This window comes from Pseudophryne corroboree, chromosome 10 (genome assembly GCF_028390025.1).
Source record: "Pseudophryne corroboree isolate aPseCor3 chromosome 10, aPseCor3.hap2, whole genome shotgun sequence".
Lineage (NCBI taxonomy): Eukaryota > Metazoa > Chordata > Amphibia > Anura > Myobatrachidae > Pseudophryne > Pseudophryne corroboree.
The window spans coordinates 16,233,067-16,255,885 of NC_086453.1; the positions used below are offsets into that span (position 1 = coordinate 16,233,067).

General features: G+C 50.2%; 1 protein-coding gene across 1 annotated transcript in view; it reads left to right on the plus strand.

Annotated features, from left to right (window-relative positions):
• The window catches only part of VWA5B1 (von Willebrand factor A domain containing 5B1), a 261,917-nt gene extending 239,424 nt beyond the window's left edge, over positions 1-22,493 (plus strand). The window contains exons 15-22 of the mRNA XM_063942155.1: positions 3,262-3,484; positions 5,541-5,852; positions 8,803-8,940; positions 9,236-9,364; positions 15,292-15,366; positions 15,521-15,590; positions 15,668-15,782; positions 16,961-22,493. Of these exons, the coding sequence (XP_063798225.1) occupies positions 3,262-3,484; positions 5,541-5,852; positions 8,803-8,940; positions 9,236-9,364; positions 15,292-15,366; positions 15,521-15,590; positions 15,668-15,782; positions 16,961-17,683 (1,785 nt within the window). The 3' untranslated portion in view covers positions 17,684-22,493. The remainder of the gene's footprint in view (positions 1-3,261; positions 3,485-5,540; positions 5,853-8,802; positions 8,941-9,235; positions 9,365-15,291; positions 15,367-15,520; positions 15,591-15,667; positions 15,783-16,960) is intronic.
• Positions 22,494-22,819: the final 326 nt, after the last annotated feature.

Sequence of the window (22,819 nt, forward strand, 5' to 3'; positions counted from 1 at the left end):
ATAAAGAGATAGTAGTATACTCGTAACAATTAGGATGACACTATGACGGTATAAAGAATGAAAAAAAAACCACGGTTAGGTGGTAGGTATATAATAATAAATAATACAATTCTGGTCGGACGGACTGCCTGCCGTGTGCCGACACAGAGGTAGCCACAGCCGTGAACTACCGCACTGTACACTGGTTGATAAAGAGATAGTAGTATACTCGTAACAATTAGGATGACACTATGACGGTATAAAGAATGAAAAAAAAAACCACGGTTAGGTGGTAGGTATATAATAATAAATAATACAATTCTGGTCGGACGGACTGCCTGCCGTGTGCCGACACAGAGGTAGCCACAGCCGTGAACTACCGCACTGTACACTGGTTGATAAAGAGATAGTAGTATACTCGTAACAATTAGGATGACACTATGACGGTATAAAGAATGAAAAAAAAAACCACGGTTAGGTGGTAGGTATATAATAATAAATAATACAATTCTGGTCGGACGGACTGCCTGCCGTGTGCCGACACAGAGGTAGCCACAGCCGTGAACTACCGCACTGTACACTGGTTGATAAAGAGATAGTAGTATACTCGTAACAATTAGGATGACACTATGACGGTATAAAGAATGAAAAAAAAACCACGGTTAGGTGGTAGGTATATAATAATAAATAATACAATTCTGGTCGGACGGACTGCCTGCCGTGTGCCGACACAGAGGTAGCCACAGCCGTGAACTACCGCACTGTACTGTGTCTGCTGCTAATATAGACTGGTTGATATTTAAAGAGATATTAGTAGTATACAACAATACTATACTGGTGGTCAGGCACTGGTCACCACTCCTGCAGCAAAAGTGTGCACTGTTAATTAATATAATTGTACTCCTGGCTCCTGCTAACAACCTGCAGTGCTCCCCAGTCTCCCCCACAATTAATTATAAGCTTTTAATTTATACATTGATGACTGTGCAGCACACTGGGCTGAGCTGAGTGCACACAGACTGAGTCACACTGTGTGACTGACTGTGCTGTGTATCGTTTTTTTTTTCAGGCAGAGAACGGATATAGCAGAGAGAAGTGAACGGATATATTATATTAAATAAAAGTTAACTAGCAACTGCACTGGTCACTGACTGTGGTAAACTAACTCTGTCTGCGACTCTGCACAATCTCTCTCTCTCTATCTAATCTATCTCTATTCTAATGGAGAGGACGCCAGACACGTCCTCTCCCTATCAATCTCAATGCACGAGTGAAAATGGCGGCGACGCGCGGCTCCTTATATAGAATCCGAGTCTCGCGATAGAATCCGAGCCTCGCGAGAATCCGACAGCGTCATGATGACGTTCGGGCGCGCTCGGGTTAACCGAGCAAGGCGGGAAGATCCGAGTCGCTCGGACCCGTGAAAAAAAACATGAAGTTCGGGCGGGTTCGGATTCCGAGGAACCGAACCCGCTCATCTCTAATTTAAACCCCATAAACCGGCGGATGCTCAACCAGATATCCCAAGTGTGCACCTTCCCACTCCCCAAAAAGATGTAATTTCTGTTCCACCTTAGAGCTGGTTGTCATTGGGGTGCATGCAATCCAATTAAAAGGACTTGTTTTGCCTACTTGATTACTCTCAAAAATGTCCAGGAGACTCCTGAAATCCAGGAGTTCTGCCATACTCCTAAGAGAGTACTGTGCGAAACGCGTCAGCTCGTCTGCATCCACTACTTTGTTCTTGCAACTCCACCTTGAAAAATCAGTCTGCGCCTATTTTGCGGATCCACCTGTACGTGGTGGAAACTATAAATGTGTCACCTCGATGTCCATCCCACCAGCCCCATCTTTGTTTGTTTCTACTTTTCAGTCTCTCTCCTGAGCTAAACGCATTGCTGCTGAGGATCTGAGAATATATGCAAATGTCGCAGGTGGAACTTGGTAGGAAAATGGGTGAAGTTTAGGCAAAAAGGGGGTGGATGGTATAGGTGGGTCATATTTTGGAGAGGTGAGTGATTTTGGAGGCAGAAGAACTGGTGCTAATGAGGCACTTTTACTACACCAGGTCGGGTCGGTACCGGCTAAGAAGCAGCGCGCTATACAGACCGCAGTGTTTATGTCGGCTGTCTGTGTTATATTCTATGCTTTCTGTGCACCAGTTATCACTAACGTCCCCGTGATTATGATGCAGCTCGTACTGTATATATCAATAATTTCTGAAAATGTAATTTTCTATTTAGAAATGTTTTGTGTACATCTGAGAAATTCCAAAGCAAATTCTGATGTTCTTTGTGAGGTTTGTTCAGTCCTGGGCTGGTAGAGGCCGGGTGGCTACCTGACTATTACTGACCGTTGAGCAGAATAATGGCTAGAGCGTCAGTAAACTGGGGATTTTTTTCAGTGTCGACCCCTTGGAATGCTACGAAAAAAATCCAAATGTTTACCCTGATCTAGCCATTATATTTATAATTACTGGTGCAGGACCTTGGTGTTTATATGTCTTAATTTTATTACTGTCATAGCTGTCTATGAATTACTGGTGGTGTTTACGGGATCATTAAATATTTTAGGTGTTGTGAAATCCCTGTAACGTTTTCCTATTATCACCGAGCAAGTTAATTGGGCTTATAACTCATAAATTGGAGTGGGCCACTCAGGGGAGTGAGCCTTCAGATCTGCTCGGCATTGAAGGGGACACTGCTGTCCAATCTCACAAAAATTTTACCAAAATTTGTTTATGTATTTGTTTTTACCACACCAGATGAACCTTTTAAATTGTGATGTCACGGTATTGAAATGCCATCTTCTGGTGGGTGTTCCGCTCCCTGAAGACCTCGCTCAGTCTCCACCTTCTCTCCGGACCCAGCTGCTGCTGTGATTTGTCCAGCTGGATCTCGCACATGTTGTATCGTTTTTGTTTTTTAATAACATTATTTTTGCAAAATGATGTTGCCTGGTGTGGTAAATGCTCAGCTAAAATTATTTAAATTTTACTGGGGGGCAGATGTCCCCTTTATGGTTAAATCTAGGGCTTTTGAGCAGTGATCTCTTGCTGTCTGAAATGTTATATTAGAGACGTTCACCAGTAATTATAAGGTTGTAATGGTCCTTCATCTTTTTTCTCCCTTCCATCCATCGATCCACCCAACCCAAATTCATCCATCTATCCACCCATTCATTCATCCGTTCCATCCATCCATCCATTCACCCACCCATCCTTCCATCCATCCACCCATCCCTCCATCCATATCCACCCATCCATTTTCTGGATTCCATCAGTCATCATTGTCCATAAGTCCATTTGTCAGCACCACAAAGATTAGGGGTGCCGGGGCAAGGCGCCCCTCTCTTCTCCAGCAGAGCTGCCTCTCATTCTGCCATGATGGGGAAACCCCACTGACACATGAGGGTCTACAAGGAAGTTCCTCCACCCAGCCGGAGGCCACTCTCTCTCTGAAATCCTCCACTGACAGTCAGCCTTTCAGCAGTCCAGGGGATCTGGGTGAGACCATCTTCAAAGGTCAATGTTCATCTGTGAATGATGGGAGGTGTTTGTGGGGTTGTTATATTCAAGTTAATGCAACCAAAACATGAAAGACCCTAGGAATAGCCCAACCCAGCCAGTTGAGTTATATTTCCACACATGCAGCATTGTGGACTTATTAATGGCATATAGTTATCACCCAACTTTGCAGTGGCCCTGTTGGGCGCTTGATCACACCACCCTCTAGAGATTTGTCCTCCTCTGCACACATCAATGTAGGGTTGACCATTGACCAACAATGATTAGCAACCATCCATGGTGTAATGGCAATGGTAACTACTTTTACCATCGATGGGAGTCCACCGATTTTTGAATATCGTGCCAGAGTCCCAATGGCTAATGCTGACTGTGGTCTTCGCATGCGCGGAGTTAAACCATCAATGGCTTAATCATCAATGGCTTAGTACTGATGTTTTAAAACCAATGGCCATCGATGACAAAGCCTTTGGGCCTCAACCTTAGATTGAGGGGGTCTTCTAGAGACTTTTCTCAGCGAGTGATCCTGCACCTGCAGGTTTGTTGTGTGAATTTGGAGGTTCAATATCAAGGCGACGGGTGACTTCGCTCTTGAGAGGCCGAGTCCCAGTGATTACTACCAGTGTGATTTTGAACGCCGTGAACTGGTATCTCAGTGAGCGTTCTTGGGTGGCAATATGGTGGCGGGTGGGTAATACTGACGGTTCTTTGTGTTCTCATATTCTGCATTATTTTAACTTTTTTCAAATAAGTGATATTTTACTTTTAGATTTTGTCGCCTTCTTAAGTCTTATTACAAAAAAGTAAATGTCATTTTCAGTGTATAGAATTTCAGCTGAAGGTTGCGCAGTCAGCTTACAACCCCCCCAAATCCTTAACTGACATTATCACTGAGAACGTGTGTTCGCATATTTTTCAGCAGATAATATGAGAAATAAAATCAAAGCACAGAGCAAGTCCCCCGTCGCGGTGCAGCCATCCATTATTTAACTCACAATATTATGAATGAGCGCGGAGGCCCGCGGGGGGCTCATTCATACGCACTATGTGAAACGCGATGCTCAGCCTGCAGAATACATCAAATTAATCCAATAAAAATACATTTCGTTCTCGCAAACCAAACTAATTCTTCACTGCAAAATGTATCCAGTTGTGTCCTTCTATAGATTACATAAAGTGAGAGACGCAATCAGATTGTAAGCTTCTCGCCACCGTATTTGCAAATGTTTATTGGACTTGGGGGTCATTCAGATCTGAACACTGCTGTATTATTATTATTATTATTATTATTAGGTATTTATATATATATCGCACACATATTCCAGAGCAGTTTACAGAGAATATTTGTCCATTCACATCGGTCCCTTCCCCCATGAAGCTTACAATCTATTCCCTACCACATGGACACACATACTGGCTCACCCAGAGGAAATCCAAACAAAACATGAGGATAACATACAAACTCTACACAGATGTTGCATTGGTGGGGATTTGAACTCATAACCTCAGGGCTGTGAGGCAGCAATGCTGACCACTACACCAACTGTGCTGTCAAAGTTGTTAATGTTTATTTAATACTATGAAAGTGACTTTCTTGTGGCTGTGGGCAACAATTCACACAGGCTACATGCATTATAAGTAGAGATGTGCGCTGACCCCCGCGTTTTGGTTTTGGTTCTACTTTGTCATCGTGTTTTGGTTTTGGCAAAACCACCCTCAAGTATTTTGACTCGGATTCGGTTTTTGGTTCGGTAAAAAAAAATTTTTTTATTTTTTTTAAAATTACATTTAAAAAATTTACAATAGAAAACTGAAACCTAGATTTAAAATCCGGATTCCGAACTGCGGGAAGATCTGAACCAGGACTCGGACCGCTTTTGGTTCAGATCGGATCCACAAAATTCGGGTGGATCCAGATTTCTGGAGAACCGATCCGCACATCTCTAATTATAAGGTTCTATAAGGTTCTAGTGCTGGGATCGTATGTTCTGCGTAACCTAAGAGGGTGTCTTTTGCCCTGTCCGTGTCTTCTCCATAGATTGCCATCATCTGTGCTTCACCTTCGAAACAGAGACGGCGTCGGAGTCACTCTCCCAGGAGCAGTGCCCTGAGACCAGGGGCCCGGCCCCCCACTCGTACTCCATGTGCAAGGCGGTAGTCCGGGGCCTGAAGAATAATCAGCCCATGCAGTGGGAAATCGCATTTAACATCCAGGATCTGTTCCGGGAGCGGGAGAGCAGAGAGGACGACGAGAGCGACCTGTGGAATGAGACCTTCCATCACCTGGCCGCCAAGTCCATTATCCGAGACTTTGAGCAGCTTGCGGAGAGGGAGAGTGAGATCGAGCATGGTAATGAGAGAGCCTGTGCCTGTTCAATACCCCGCAGCAGAGAGGGCCTGATTCAGACTAACCCGCTGCTGCGTCTGTTGCCAGAGACGCGGGTGCGATAATATGTAAATGTTAGCGTCAGCCTCCCCCTGGTGTACTAGCCCGTGCCTGAGCGTGCAAGCCCTGAGATGCCCACATTCTGCGAGCCCTGCACGCTGTACCCCGCCGGTGGTTCCAGACAGTCCACAATTGGCGCATGCATCTGCCTTATAGCAGTGAAATAAAGCAGCCAGTATTTACCCTGCAGAGAAACAATATAACCCATCCAAATCTAACTCTCTCTGCACATGTTACATCTGCCCCACCTGCAGTGCAGCATGGTTTTTCCCAATTGCTAACAAACCGGAATAACCCCCACAGTCTGTAAGCATGGTCATCGCACATTGGGAGTTCAGGGCCCCATTCATAGATTGAAGGGGGTGTGGTCACACCATGCAGGGGGGCGTGGCTGGGCCCCTGCGGCAGGTCCGGAACCCCAGGCTGTCCCTGCTAGGGAAGCTGCGGTTCTCCTTATCTCACCTGCTCCAAGACCCCATTGTGCGGTCAGTAATATGCCCCGCCCCTTCCCATCTCAGTGTTAGGCTGCATCATCTGAAATATTCACATAAGCAGCAATAGCAGACAGGACGTGACATGAGAACATTATCTGCCCACTTCTCTGCTCTGCACATAGGATAACGAGGTGCAGAAGGGAGGCCCAAGAATACAATGTTCTCAAATTGATATTCAAAGTAAAAGTGCATTTTATGTGCATGATTTTGATCTGTATGATCCTCTGATCACTGTGTTATATTTCTCTTCATATTCTTCAATGTAACATTTCATCCTTGTGACCCAGAGCTGCTTGTAAAATGCAGTAATAGGGAGACGTGATACTGAATACACAGGAGATATGTAACATAATCCTCAAATGGGCCAACTGCTGTTTCAGACAGATAAGATACGCTGGTCCTGATTCTGCATGGTATCCTAATGCTTGTTCTGTAGTGAGAGGCCTTGTGGCGGCGTCTGTGAGATGGGACATTTCCGTCACCTTCAGATGCACCATGGAAAGGTACACCAGTCCTATGGCAGGTGAGGTTTCTACATCTGACTGGTGCCTCCTGTGCGAGCGGCTGTGCCTCTGCTAAGCTACCTCATGTAACCTCTCAGGAACACCACTGACATCCGCAGCTCTTCTGCCCTAATCTGTGCTGTGCCTCTGGGGCAGATGTATTAAGCCTGTGATAAGTGCAAGGTTATAACGCACCAGCCAATCAGCTCCAATATGTAAATTGGCAATTAGGAGCTGATTGACTGGTGCGATATCACTTTGCACTTATAACTGGTTTATCACCACTGTATCACTTCTCCAGGCTTAAGACATGTACCTCTCTGTGTGGTAACGATCAGGATGTAAGCGCTGTATGACGCCGACTCACGTGCTGTATGACGCCGACTCACGTGCTGCATGACTCAGACTCACGCGCTATGTGACTCCGACTCACTTGCTATGTGTCTCCAACTCACGCGCTCTGTGACTCCAATTCACTCGCTATGTGACTCAACTTACGCGCTGTGTGACTCCAACTTACGCGATGGGTGACTCCGACTCACGCGCTGTCTGACTTCGACTCACGTGCTGACTCTGACTCACGCGATGTGTGACTCAGACTCGTGCGCTGTATGACTCCGACTCACACGCTCTATGACTCCAACTCACGCGCTATGTGACTCCAACTTACTCGCTGTGTGACTGTCTCATGCACTGTATCACTCCGACTCACGCACTCTGTGACTCCAACTCACGTGCTGTGTGACTCCGACTCACGCACTGTGTGACTCCGACCCATGCACTGTATGACTCCGACTCACGCGCTCTGTGACTCCAACTCACGCGCTATGTGACTCCGACTGTCTGACTTCGACTCACTCGCTGTCTGACTCTGACTCACGCGATGTGCGATTCCAACTCACACGCTGTCTGACTCTGACTCACGCGCTATGTGACTCCAACTCACGTGCTGTCTAGATCAGACTCACGCGCAGTCTGACTCCGACTCACGCGCTATGTGACGCCGACTCATGGGCTCTATGGCACCGACTCATGGGCACTATGGCTCCAACTTAGGCACTGAGTGTCTCCAACGCACGGGCTCTCTGACTCTGCCTCACTTGCTGTGTGACTCTGAATCAAGCGCTATGTGACTCTGGCTCACGTGCTGTATGACTCCGACTCACGTGCTGTATTTCTCCGGCTCACGTGCTGTGTGACTCCCAACTCACGCGCTGTGTGACTCCGAGTCATGCGCTGTATGACTCCGACTCACGCACTGTGTGACTCTGACTCACACGTTGTGTGACTCCGACTCATGGGCTCTATGCCTCCTACTTTGGCACTGTGTGTCTCACAAAATGTGTGACTCCAGCGCACAGACTCTCTGACTCCGCCTCACATGCTGTGTGACTCAGACTCACGCGCTGTGTGACTCCGACTCACAGACTCTACAACTCTGTCTTGGGCACTGTGTATCTCTGACTCACGTGCTCTGCAACTCCGACTCTCGCGCTGTATGACTCTGATACAGTCGCAAACTTAACACATCAGCCAAGTACGTGTGGCACAGACACTGCGCACACCTCTGTATCAGAGTGTCAGGGTCAGAGACGGCATCTGCGGTTAGGCTGCAATTAGGGATATTATAGGCTAAAACAGTAGTGTTGTCATTCTGACTGTCGATGCGGTCAATGTCAGCATTCTGAAAATGTCAACAATGTGCCAGTGTTGGCATTGTGGATGTTGACGTGTCATCTTTTGACATTCTGAACATGTCGGCATTATGTGTTGACATAATGTTTGTTGAAATGTCGTACCAAAACCGGCAAAGTCCATGCCCTAATGAACATTTCCTGCGTGCATTCTTCTCTGCAGGTGTCGGGCGAAGATTCCAGCTGAACGCCATCCACGCCAGCAAGGCTTGCAACGTCATCAGCAAGTACACGGCTTTCGTACCTGTCGACCTGAGCAGCAACTCCTACCTGCCCAGCGTGGTGGAATACGCCAACACAGGTAATGGCGGGAGATGGCCTGTCACTGTCCTCTTCCACCCTCACGATCCTCCTCCAGTACTGTACTCTGTAGAACTTATTCCTGTCCCCGGATCAGACGTCCTTTTTTCTTGTCGGCTTCACTGTGTCTCTTTTTTTTTTGCTTCCCTTCTGTGTCCTAGTTCCCGAAACCCACTGTCTCCTGCGACCTGTCCTTCTGTTGTGTTAACTGTGAGTGTTTCGTCTGGCCCTCTCTCTCTGTCTTTGTCTGGAGGCTTCTCCCACTGACTGAAGAGGATGCCCTCATTCCCTGCTAGGTGCCGCTCTCAAGCAGGGTTCTCAGCGCAGCTTAAGTTCCGGAAGTCGCCGGCTACGAGGTTTCTCCATCGGCCTGGGGCGGTCGCAGTCGACATGCGTGTCGGAGTCATCGGATGAACGATTTTACAGTAAGGCGCTGTCATTCCCCTTATTCCGTCATTAGTTACGCAGATGTGTTTGAATGAAAACGGGGTCGCTAGAGACACCTCCCGGATTTATCAAGCCTTGGGGAGTGATACATTGCACGGTGATAAAGTATCGACCAATCAGCTCCTAACTGTCATCTTTCAAACACAGCCTGTAACATGACAGGAGCTGGCTGGCTGGTACTTTACCACCGTGATAAATCTGGGCCAGGGTTGGAGGGGAGGAGCCTTCTCGCTAAGGCAGTCAGTCACGCCAGACCGCAGGAATGGCTGCAGCAAATAGCTGCACGAATGGGGCCCAAAGCAGCTGACAGTCCTGTCAGCGTCTGATAGGTGCGTCACAGGCGTTCATTGGAATTGGTGGAAAGCATGCCCAGACGCTGGCAGTTCTCTGACGGCGTGTGTGTTCCCACCTACGCCTGGCATGGAGTTTGTATTTGGATTTAACCACTCAGGTCAGGGGGTCAGATCTGTCAGTGTATTAATGTCCCTCATTCACAAAATAGTGGTGCCTTCCCGCTCAGTCCAGTGGGGTGTGTATGTGGCACGTGTCACGGACCATGATATGAAGATAGCAGGATGTGAAAGGTGCAGAATATGGGGCTGATTCTGTGCTGGACAGATCTCGCTTCATGGACGCAAATGGCGAGTTTTTACATACAGCGCAGACACAGAAGCAAATGTATTTCTGTCTGTATGCGTCCTATTCTGAGTTGGGCGGATATGTCTGGCCTGTGCCACATTCTACACACCTGTGCTTCCCTCTCTACACCTGTGCCGTCCTTTTCACGCCTGTGCCACCCTATCCACACATATGCCGCACTCTCCAAACCTGTGCCGTCCTTTTCACACCTGTGTCGCCCTATCCACACATGTGCCGCACTCTCCAAACCTGTGCCGTCCTTTTCACACCTGTGCCTCTCCACACCTGTGTCGCCCTATCCACACCTGTGCCGCCCTCTCCACACCTGTGTCGCCCTATCCACACATGTGCCGCACTCTCCAAACCTGTGCCGTCCTTTTCACACCTGTGCCGCCCTCTCCACACCTGTGTCGCCCTATCCACACATGTGCCGCACTCTCCACACCTGTGCCGTCCTTTTCACACCTGTGCCGCCCTCTCCACACCTGTGTCGCCCTATCCACACATGTGCCGCACTCTCCACACCTGTGCCGTCCTTTTCACACCTGTGCCGCCCTCTCCACACCTGTGCCGCCCTCTCCACACCTGTGCCGTCCTTTTCACACCTGTGCCGCCCTCTCCACACCTGTGCTGCCCTCTCCACACCTGTGTCGCCCTATCCACACCTGTGCCGCACTCTCCACACCTGTGCCGCCCTCTCCACACCTGTGCCGCCCTCTCCACACCTGTGTCGCCCTATCCACACCTGTGCCGCCCTCTCCACACCTGTGCCGCCCTCTCCACACCTGTGCCACCCTATCCACACATGTGCCGCACTCTCCAAACCTGTGCCACCCTATCCACACATGTGCCGCACTCTCCAAACCTGTGCCGTCCTTTTCACACCTGTGCCGCCCTCTCCACACCTGTGTCGCCCTATCCACACCTGTGCCGCCCTCTCCACACCTGTGCCGCCCTCTCCACACATGTGCCGCACTCTCCACACCTGTGCCGCCCTCTCCACACCTGTGCCGCCCTCTCCACACCTGTGTCGCCCTATCCACACCTGTGCCGCCCTCTCCACACCTGTGCCGCCCTATCCACACCTGTGCCGCCCTCTCCACACCTGTGTCGCCCTATCCACACATGTGCCGCCCTCTCCACACCTGTGTCGCCCTATCCACACCTGTGCTGCCCTCTCCACACCTGTGCCACCCTCTCCACACCTGTGCCGCCCTCTCTACACCTGTGCCGCACTCTCCAAACCCGTGCCGCCCCCTCCAAACCTGTGCTACCCTGTCCACACCTGTGCCACACTCTCCACACCTGTGCCGTCCTCTGCACACCTTTGACGCTCTCTCCACACATGTGCCGCACTCTCCAAACCTGTGTCGCCCTATCCACACCTGTGTCGCCCTATCCACACCTGTGCCGCCCTCTCCACACCTGTGCCGCCCTCTCCACACCTGTGTCGCCCTATCCACACATGTGCCGCACTCTCCAAACCTGTGCCGTCCTTTTCACACCTGTGCCGCCCTCTCCACACCTGTGTCGCCCTATCCACACATGTGCCGCACTCTCCACATCTGTGCCGCCCTCTCCACACCTGTGGCACCCTCTCCACACCTGTGCCGCCCTCTCCACACCTGTGCTGCCCTCTCCACACCTGTGCCGCCCTCTCCACACCTGTGCTGCCCTCTCCACACCTGTGCTGCCCTCTCCACACCTGTGCCGCCCTCTGCACACCTTTGACGCCCTCTCCCCACCTGTGCCGGACTCTCCCCACCTGTGCCGCCCTCTCCACACCTGAGGCACCCTCTCCACACCTGTGCTGCCCTCTCCACACCTGTGCCGCCCTCTCCACACCTGTGTCGCCCTATCCACACATGTGCCGCACTCTCCACATCTGTGCCGCCCTCTCCACACCTGTGGCACCCTCTCCACACCTGTGCCGCCCTCTCCACACCTGTGCTGCCCTCTCCACACCTGTGCCGCCCTCTCCACACCTGTGCTGCCCTCTCCACACCTGTGCCGCCCTCTCCACACCTGTGCCGCCCTCTGCACACCTTTGACGCCCTCTCCCCACCTGTGCCGGACTCTCCCCACCTGTGCCGCCCTCTCCACACCTGAGGCACCCTCTCCACACCTGTGCTGCCCTCTCCACACCTGTGCCGCCCTCTCCACACCTGTGCTGCCCTCTCCACACCTGTGTCGCCCTCTCCACACCTGTGTCACCCTCTCCACACCTGTGCTGCCCTCTCCACACCTGTGTCACCCTCTCCACACCTGTGCTGCCCTCTCCAAGCCTGTGCTGCCCTCTCCACACCTGTGCCGCCCTCTGCACACCTTTGACGCCCTCTCCCCACCTGTGCCGCCCTCTCCACACCTGTGGCACCCTCTCCACACCTGTGCTGCCCTCTCCACACCTGTGCTGCCCTCTCCATGCCTGTGCTGCCCTCTCCACACCTGTGCCGCCCTCTGCACACCTTTGACGCCCTCTCCCCACCTGTGCCGCCCTCTCCACACCTGTGGCACCCTCTCCACACCTGTGCTGCCCTCTCCACACCTGTGCTGCCCTCTCCACACCTGTGTCACCCTCTCCACACCTGTGCTGCCCTCTCCACACCTGTGCTGCCCTCTCCACACCTGTGCTCCCTCTCCACACCTGTGCCGCCCTCTGCACACCTTTGACGCCCTCTCCCCACCTGTGCCGCCCTCTCCACACCTGTGCTGCCCTCTCCACACCTGTGCTGCCCTCTCCACACCTGTGCTACACTCTTCACACCTGTGCCGCCCTCTCCACACCTGTGCTACACTCTTCACACATGTGCTGCCCTCTCCACACCTGTGCCACACTCTTCACACCTGTGCCGCCCTCTCCACACCTGTGGCACCCTCTCCACACCTGTGCTGCCCTCTCCACACCTGTGCTGCCCTCTCCACACATGTACTGCCCTCTCCACACCTGTGCCACACTCTCCACACCTGTGCCGCCCTCTCCACACCTGTGGCACCCTCTCCACACCTGTGCTGCCCTCTCCACACCTGTGCCGCCCTCTCCACACCTGTGCTGCCCTCTCCACACATGTGCTGCCCTCTCCACACCTGTGCTGCCCTCTCCACACATGTGCTGCCCTCTCCACACCTGTGCCACACTCTTCACACCTGTGCCGCCCTCTCCACACCTGTGGCACCCTCTCCACACCTGTGCCGCCCTCTCCACACCTGTGCTGCCCTCTCCACACATGTGCTGCCCTCTCCACACCTGTGCCACACTCTCCACACCTGTGCCGCCCTCTCCACACCTGTGGCACCCTCTCCACACCTGTGCTGCCCTCTCCACACCTGTGCCGCCCTCTCCACACCTGTGCTGCCCTCTCCACACATGTGCTGCCCTCTCCACACCTGTGCTGCCCTCTCCACACATGTGCTGCCCTCTCCACACCTGTGCCACACTCTTCACACCTGTGCCGCCCTCTCCACACCTGTGCTCCCTCTCCACACCTGTGTCGCCCTCTCCACACCTGTGCTCCCTCTCCACACCTGTGTCGCCCTCTCCACGCCTGTGCCGCCCTCTCCACACCTGTGTCACCCTCTCCACACCTGTGTCGCCCTCTCCACACCTGTGCCGCCCTCTCCATGCCTGTGCCGCCCTCTCCACACCTATGTCGCCCTCTCCACACCTGTGCCGCCCTCTCCACACCTGTGCCGCCCTCTCCACACCTGTGCTGCCCTCTCCACACATGTGCTGCCCTCTCCACACCTGTGCCGCCCTCTCCACACCTGTGCTCCCTCTCCACACCTGTGTCGCCCTCTCCACACCTGTGCTGCCCTCTCCACACCTGTGCTGCCCTCTCCACACCTGTGCCGCCCTCTCCACACCTGTGCTGCCCTCTCCACACCTGTGCTGCCCTCTCCACACCTGTGCTGCCCTCTCCACACATGTGCTGCCCTCTCCACACCTGTGCCGCCCTCTCCACACCTGTGCTCCCTCTCCACACCTGTGTCGCCCTCTCCACACCTGTGCTCCCTCTCCACACCTGTGTCGCCCTCTCCACGCCTGTGCCGCCCTCTCCACACCTGTGTCACCCTCTCCACACCTGTGTCGCCCTCTCCACACCTGTGCTGCCCTCTCCACACCTGTGCTGCCCTCTCCATGCCTGTGCCGCCCTCTCCACACCTGTGTCGCCCTCTCCACACCTGTGCCGCCCTCTCCACACCTGTGCTGCCCTCTCCACACCTGTGCTGCCCTCTCCACACCTGTGCCGCCCTCTGCACACCTTTGACGCCCTCTCCCCACCTGTGCCGGACTCTCCCCACCTGTGCCACCCTCTCCACACCTGTGGCACCCTCTCCACGCCTGTGCTGCCCTCTCCACACCTGTGCCGCCCTCTCCACACCTGTGCCGCCCTCTCCACACCTTCCTGAGTACATGAGGCTGAGCCAAATGTTGCTCCTGGACTGCGTGAAATTGAAAATATCCTTATTTGCCCGTATGCAGTGTTATGAGTACCTCAATATGTGCAGCTATGTGTACGCTGGATTTGCGCCCATTCTTGTGTACCCCAGTGCACACTGTCTTATACTTGGTGCACACAGATACTTCTAGAAACAGGTGTATCTACACTTGTGACCCAGACTTCGGTGCCAGCCAGCTTCCATTGGCTAGTTAGCTATCTGCCCATCCCCCAGGCTCCTGTGTCTGACACAGAGTCTGGGGGGTGGGCTGGCCTGTCACGTCTGTGCGCTACCAGACTGGTCCCCGGTGGCTTACTGCTGACTCATGGCCTGCGTTTGGTTGTGCATTTGGTGTAGCTCCCCTCTTTTAGTTCTGGACTGCTCTGCAACCCAACTTTCACAACCACCACTGGATGTGAGAAAAACTAAATAAAAAATCCAGTAACTTTGCAGCTTGGCAAAACCATGCTGCACTGCAGGGGGAAGATGTAACATGTGCAGAGATGCTTATATTTGGCAGGGGGGGCAGTGAAAGAATAGAGCTGTCTGGCATTTGTGGGCTACATGCAGAAGCAGCCAGTATTTACCCTGAGTGCAAACACAATACATGTGTTTGCCCCCATGCATTGCACCATGGTTTGTTCCAGATGCAAAGTTACTGCTTTCTTGTTTGCCCCTAGCTGAGAATCAGCCCCACTGTCTGTAGTGAGTGCGGGGAAAATCTGGGACATCAAGGACTAATATGCAGAGTAATACTATATGTACAGTGATATGTAGAGTAATATATATAAATAGGATGTGATAAGTCAGTTACTTTGTTTTATGGCAGATGTGGATGAGATTGCAACTTCGCCCTGCACAACGCCCGTTTCGTCCGGATGGGAGCGCTGCAACTTCCCACAAGGTGCGTACTCAAATGGCGACTGGCCCACACTTTCTGTTTCTTGCTTAAAAGAAGAGTGCACAGACTTTGATTGCATTCCACACAGTCTGTGTCTTGGGCTGGTACTACGCACCAGGCATGACCTACGTACAAACACAATGCTTTTCTCTTTCAGCCGCTCCGCGCAGTCCCTCCGTCTCCTCGTCCCATTCTCAGAGGTCCATAGAGAGCCTCTTTGCAGCCAGGTAAATGAGGTGCAGAGGTTTCTGCTGACGGCTTAACCTGTGTTCTGGTGAAATCCTCATTTGTCCTCTCATTGTAGGTTGAGCTTAAACAAGACCCGGCTCCTGACTCGCGCAGCTAAAGGATTTATGATTAAGTCGCCAGGGAAAGGAAGTGAGGAAAGCGAGAGTGACTACATTGACTACTTACCTCTGGTAGGTAGGAGATTGGGGAACTGCAGCTTTGTGATTACATCCCAATGTTTTATAGTTATCCAGCTGTAAGCCTCTCCGCCTGCGCTGCAGCGGGGTAATAATTAGGGTATTGGTGGGATAATGAGTTGTCGCTCGACTTAAACTTCTTTTTTAAAGGGTTGCATACGTTATCTATATGTACATGTAGTGTACGTTTGTATGATTTAATCAGAGATACCATCAACATTGTACATTGTGATAGGAAAACAATATAAATAATTAATAAATGTTTTATAGCATAGAAAAGACACTATTAGGGCTATTTCACACACACCAGTTTTCGCCGGGCAGCAAAAAGCAGATCATTTTTTGCTGTGTACCTTTTTTTCACACAACTATGTAACTAGATAGGTGCTTCCAGATGGCACAGTTGCCGTGTTACAGCCATCAGTATCCACTGACGGCTGTAACACGACAACCCGCAACATTCAACACGACACAAAGCCATTGCGTGTGAAAGCCACTGATTCACGGCCAAAAATCGGCTTTTTACCGTCGGGTAAAAACTGGTATGCATGCAATAGCCCTTACTGTATAACAAGTGATCAAGCAATTAGTCAAACGCTTTCCATGGAATGCAATTCCAAAGACAGCGATCCATAAGACATCGAGACTACAGCCTATCACGACATTAGGTACTGATGACATCACTGAGGTATTGAGAACACTGTAACCTATGATTAAATACTAGTGATATCAGTAGGGCACTGACAATATAGCCTATTAAGGCAATAGATATCAGTGACAACAGTGAGGCACTGAGAATACAGCCTATAAATTCAGTCGGAGTCCGTTAGATCACTGAGGCACGGAGAATACGGCCCATAAGAACACATGTGCCCCTGGAGCACTTCTGTGTGCATAAGACCCGACAGAGGTCTTATGCACACAGAAGTGCTCCAGGGGCACTTTAATCAAACACAATTGTGGCCACTGAAGATAATGTGAAACGTACGTCTGCAGTAATGTAGGTGGCTGAAACGTTTTGTACTTTTGTGTAACCTTTATGTTCCTTTAGGTATTTTGTACTTCTAGAAACAATTTTCTAAACTAATTTATTTGCCATATATGCATTAATCAGTATCTGGTATCATGTACCTGAACTCTGTGCTTATTACTCTAAAATGCCTCCATTGTAGGTCTCGCTGCAGTTGGCATGTGGGGCATTCCTTCTAACCCAAGCCTTTGCGGATGCCGCCAATATCCCCATGGACAAGCTCAAGTGGACGTCTCCATTCAGCAGCCACCGCGCAGCTCTAAGCCCAATGTCCCACAGTTCCTCTCCATCTCGAAAGGATGCCGGCCTCCCCTCGGCCACCGGGCAGTTCCTAGCCCCCGATGATGACTATCACGGCACACTAAATGGATGTGGGGAAGATGTGTGCCAGCAAACCCGAACGCGACACTTATCCAGCAGCGCCTTGGACAGTCCCTCTCGCTCTGCAAAGTCGGAGAACGAGCTGTCCCTCCCCGTTCTCCCTGTTCGGCGGTTCTCTTCTCCCGACAGCGGTCAGGACTCTGCCTCCACACACACAGACAGTGGCTTAGGGTCAGAATCAGAAAGCACCGAGGTCCAGTCCTGGATGGAGAGCATAGAGGAACAGCGCAAGTCCCATCCAGAAAGCATGGTGTGGGCTACAGCGGTTGCCCTGGCCTGGCTAGAGAACAACTCAGCTGCCTACTTCACTGAGTGGGAGCTACTAGCATCCAAGGCCGATAGGTGGTTGTGTAAGCAGAGAATCCCAGAGGGACGCACGCTGGCTACAGTCAAGTCGGCAGCCCAGCAATTTTTCGTGTTGCTCCGGCACTGGGATGAGAACCTGCAGTTTAATGTCTTGTGCTACAACCCTAGCAGCGTGTAGGAGCGACGAAGGAATAGGAGCGGTGATAAGCAAAATGCCTGTGTGTTGTGGTATGGGTGTTTTGTGAAGAGTTGTATCAGTTCACTCAATGTGCTGGGTTTGACGTGACGTCTCTGCATGTTGGCCCTGACTGTTTTTTTGTTGTCGGCGGAGAGCGCGTGAAGGGGTGGTCAGCCATCAGAGAGGAACGTGTTGGAGAGGGGACTATGTGGTGCTAATGGGTGTGTAGTGGGTTTTTCAGGAGGTTGGGGGCCTTGAGCTACCAGTAGGTGAGCAAAGACTGTTCAGTCAACGAGTAGAGCCTGGGTGGGCCGCCCAATGGGCAAGGTTGCATGTTCGTCTGCTTGTAAATCTCTGTGTGTACGACAGTACTTATTACCTCTTCTTGTGCTTCATCACTGATACAGCCAAGTGTATATGTATGTATGGTGGTCTGCTACATCGCTCTCTCTCTCTCTCTCTCTCTCTCTCTCTGCATGACCTTATGTGATTATGGTGGTCTGTCCCACTGCCTAGTGTGATGTACTTAACATCTCTGGGTATACGGTGGTCTTCCAGCCTTCTGTTTATGTTTGCTGATGAGGGGAGCCCTGGGCACCTATCCTTATCCGTATACGCAGGTCTGCCCCTGTACCCCAGTTGTGCCCCACTAACCAACACACCACCCCCACCCCGCGCGTGTGGTGTGCCCTTTTCGAGTATGTACTGAATGTAAGCAGCCACGTGATAATCTATTTACTGTGGTGTCATTAAGGGAACTGGGTTAGGATATCATATGCAGGAATATGGGATCAGCTCTATGCATGGGGGTCCGGGGGTCTTGTGTTTGAGGTTCATTTACTCAAAATAATTTTTAGTTGGTTGTGTGTTTCTTAACGATTGTTTTGCTGGGTTGGTTCTGTGTGTTGGGTGTGAGTTTTTGAAGTTTGGTTGTTGTCCCGCTTTCCGCAAGTTGCACATGAGGTCCGCCCTCTGTATTCTATGTCCTGATCACTGCATCTTAAAAGTAACGCGTTTCGCAGGGTCTCACGACAGACGAGATTCTATTTTTCACTTTGATTATACATAGCACAGACTGTCTTCCTCTAATGCATCACACTTTGTATATACGTTGTTTATTTGTTTGAAAAAGGCTGTCTTCTGATTACATTTTATCTTAGGTAGACAACAGTAGCACTAGGGATAGTTGCAGATGGAACACTGAAGACTAGGGAATTTGCAGGTTTGGACAGAAATCCTCATCAGATCACAGAGAGATTTCAAACTGTATAAACACCCAAAGAACTGCGGCCAAATTATTTTCCATGTTTCCCATAAAGTGGTATTCAATATAATGACACCATGTACTACAATATATAACATGTAAAAATTACAGATTGGATGATGTATGTAATCCCTACTTTGTAGAAGATACATAGCATACGTACAATACACAACAGCTAGCCTCAGCGAAAGTACACAGCATACGTACAATACACAACAGCTAGCTTCAGCAGAAGTACACAGCTTATGTACAATACACAACAGCTAGCCTCAGTGTAAGTACACAGCATACGTACAATATACAACAGCTAGCCTCGGCGGAGGTACACAGCATAGTACAATATACAACAGCTAGCCTCAGCGGACGTACACAGCATACGTACAATACACAACAGCTAGCCTCAGCGGAAGTACACAGCATATGTACAATACACAAGAGCTAGCCTCAGCGGAAATACTCAGCATGCGTACAATACACAACAGCTAGCCTCAGTGTAAGTACACAGCATACGTACAATATACAACAGCTAGCCTCGGCGGAGGTACACAGCATAGTACAATATACAACAGCTAGCCTCAGTGGACATACACAGCATACGTACAATACACAATAGCTAGCCTCAGCGGAAGTACACAGCATATGTACAATACACAAGAGCTAGCCTCAGCGGAAATACTCAGCATGCGTACAATACACAACAGCTAGCCTCGGCGGAAGTACACAGCATGCATACAGTACACAACAGCTAGCCTCAGTGGAAGTACACAGCATACGTACAGTACACAACAGCTAGCCTCTGCAGAAGTACACAGCATACGTACAGTACGCAACAGCTAGCCACAGCGGAGGTACACAGTATACGTACAGTACATAATAGCTAACCTCAGCGTATATACACAGTATACGTACAATACACAACAGCTAGCCTCAGCGGAAGTAAACAGCATACGTACAGTACACAACAGCTAGCCTCAGCAGAAGTACACAGCATATGCACAATACACAACAGCTAGCCTCAGCGGAAGTACACAGCATACGTACAATACACAACAGCTAGCCTCAGCGAAGTACACAGCGTACGTACAATACACAACAGCTAGCCTCAGCTAAGTACACAGCGTACGTACAATACACAACAGCTAGCCTCAGCGGAAGTACACAGCATATGTACAGTACACAACAGCTAACCTCAGCGGAAGTACACAGCATATGTACAGTACACAACAGCTAACCTCAGCGGAAGTACACAGCATACGTACAGTACACAACAGCTAACCTCAGCGGAAGTACACAGCATTTGTACTATACACAACAGCTAGCCTCAGCGGAAGTACACAGCATGCGTACAATACACAATAACTAGCCTCGGCGGAAGTACACAGCATGCATACAGTACACAACACAAGCCTCAGCGAAAGTATACAGCATATGTACAGTACACAACAGCTAGCCTCAGCGGAAGTACACAGCATACGTACAATACACAACAGCTAGCCTCAGCGGAAGTACACAGCATACGTACAATACACAACAGTTAGCTTCAGCGGAAGTACACAGCATACGTACAGTACACAACAGCTAGCCTCAGCGGAAGTACACAGCATATGTACAGTATATAACAGCTAACCTCAGCGGAAGTACACAGCATTTGTACAATACACAACAGCTAGCCTCAGTGGAAGTACACAGCATTTGTAGAATACACAACAGCTAGCCTCAGCGGAAGTACACAGCATATGTACAATACACAACAGCTAGCCTCAGCGAAAGTACACAGCATATGTACAGTACATAATAGCTAGCCACAGCGGAAGTACACAGCATACGTACAATACACAACAGCTACCCTCAGTGGAAGTACACAGCATACGTACAGTACACAACAGCTAGCCTCAATGGAAGTACACAGCATTTGTACTGTACACAACAGCTACCCTCAGTGGAAGTACACAGTATACGTACAGTACACAACAGCTAGTCTCAACGGAAGTACACAGCATTTGTACTGTACACAACAGCTAGCCTCAGCGGAAGTACACAGCATACGTACAATGCACAACAGCTAGCCTCAGCAGAAGTACACAGCATACGTACAGTACACAACAGCTAGCCTCAGCAGAAGTACACAGCATACGTACAGTACACAACAGCTAGCCTCAACGGAAGTACACAGCATTCATACAATACACAACAGCTAGCCTCAGCGGAAGTACACAGCATACATACAATGCACAACAGCTAGCCTCAGCAGAAGTACACAGCTTACGTACAATACACAACAGCTAGCCTCAGCAGACAAGGGTAGAACAACTCAGTGTAATTAGAAGCAGCGGAGAGTTGCAATGGGTGGAGTCAATTCAGCACTCACTAATCCTGTACTGAACTTATGGGCAAGCAACAGAGTCACTGAAGGGTAGACAGAGACAAGGGAGTGCGCACTGGATAGTGCACTTGGATAGCGCCAGGGGTAATACAAGAGGTTAGAGGGCCCTGCACGTGAGTGCTTACATACACAGAACATATATTACACATGTGGTCAGGCAGTCACTGGAATATCTCTCTATTCAGCATGGTCAAACCTACACTGCTGACAGCCGTACCCAGCGGAGCTCATTCTGATTCACTCACAAAGCGGATGTAGTGGCCGGCAGGTGCCAGATTTATCACCTTATGCTAATGAGAATTTCCGTAGCGCTATAGCGTGGGGTCAAGCCCCTGCAAGTGGAAAGCCAATCTGCCCATTGATTATATTCCGTCCTCCTCAGACTCAGCCCCAGTATGTCCCGTTTGCTAATCCAGATAACATAATGCCACACAACGGCTCTCCAGTGTGGGGTGAGTCCCAAGATGTCAGCATGGACGGAACATGTTTGGTGGCCTGCGACCCTCTGCAAGGTCATATAATATTCAGCAAAATGCACAGTAAAATAAAACCAATCTCCTTGGACTGACTAGATGGCAGGCCATTTCTCATGGATAGCTTTCTTGAAGGATAGAGATAATTGCGCCAGTATTCCGCAGATGGTAAAACTCTCTTCCCGTATGACAAAGAAAACATGACGGCTTCTCGTGACGTCTTCCCAGGCTGGTGGTCTGCTTGTCATGGGCATTAAATGACACATTACAAGTGTGATGTGTAGTCTCAGCAGAAACCTGTAAGTGCTCAGCAGACACCATGAAACGCGTGGCAGCAGACACCATGAAACGCGTGGCAGCAGACACCATGAAATGCGTGGCAGCAGACACCATGAAACGCATGGGAACGGACAGCTAAAATGATGTGTTGCCAGACACGGATGTCATGACAAAGGTCAGCATGTAATGGTCTGTAATATGAAGGACTGTAATAGCACGCTGTGTCTGCATACCATATACACTGATAGTTGGAACCCTCCAGTGCCCACTGGTAGCACCTTTGTGCCTTCTGTTTATTGGGCTTTGTTTTATGTGGGGCTGTGAGAGGTTTGGGCACCAGGTATTATTTTTCTGTCTGCATCTTGGAAACATTGATACTTGTGTTCAGTAAAGTGATATTTTGTGAACAAACTGTGTTTTGGTCAATGGATCTCTAACCCTGGCGCACAGGAGACGGCAGGAGCTACAGTAGGTGACTTTCTGCATGCACTATATAAAATATCTGATTTATACATGGGCCATGTTCTGCGTCACCCCTCTACAGCAAGTCAGGACAGACGTAGCTCTCTCACAGAGCAGACACAGAGTGACCGACAGCTAGCTAGGCTTGCTGTGCAGAAATGTACTGTGAATTCAAAACATTTACCCAAAGCTTACATCACTGTGCAGACATCAGATAGATAGATAGATAGATAGATAGATAGATACTATAGATAGGCAGAGAGACACAGATAGAT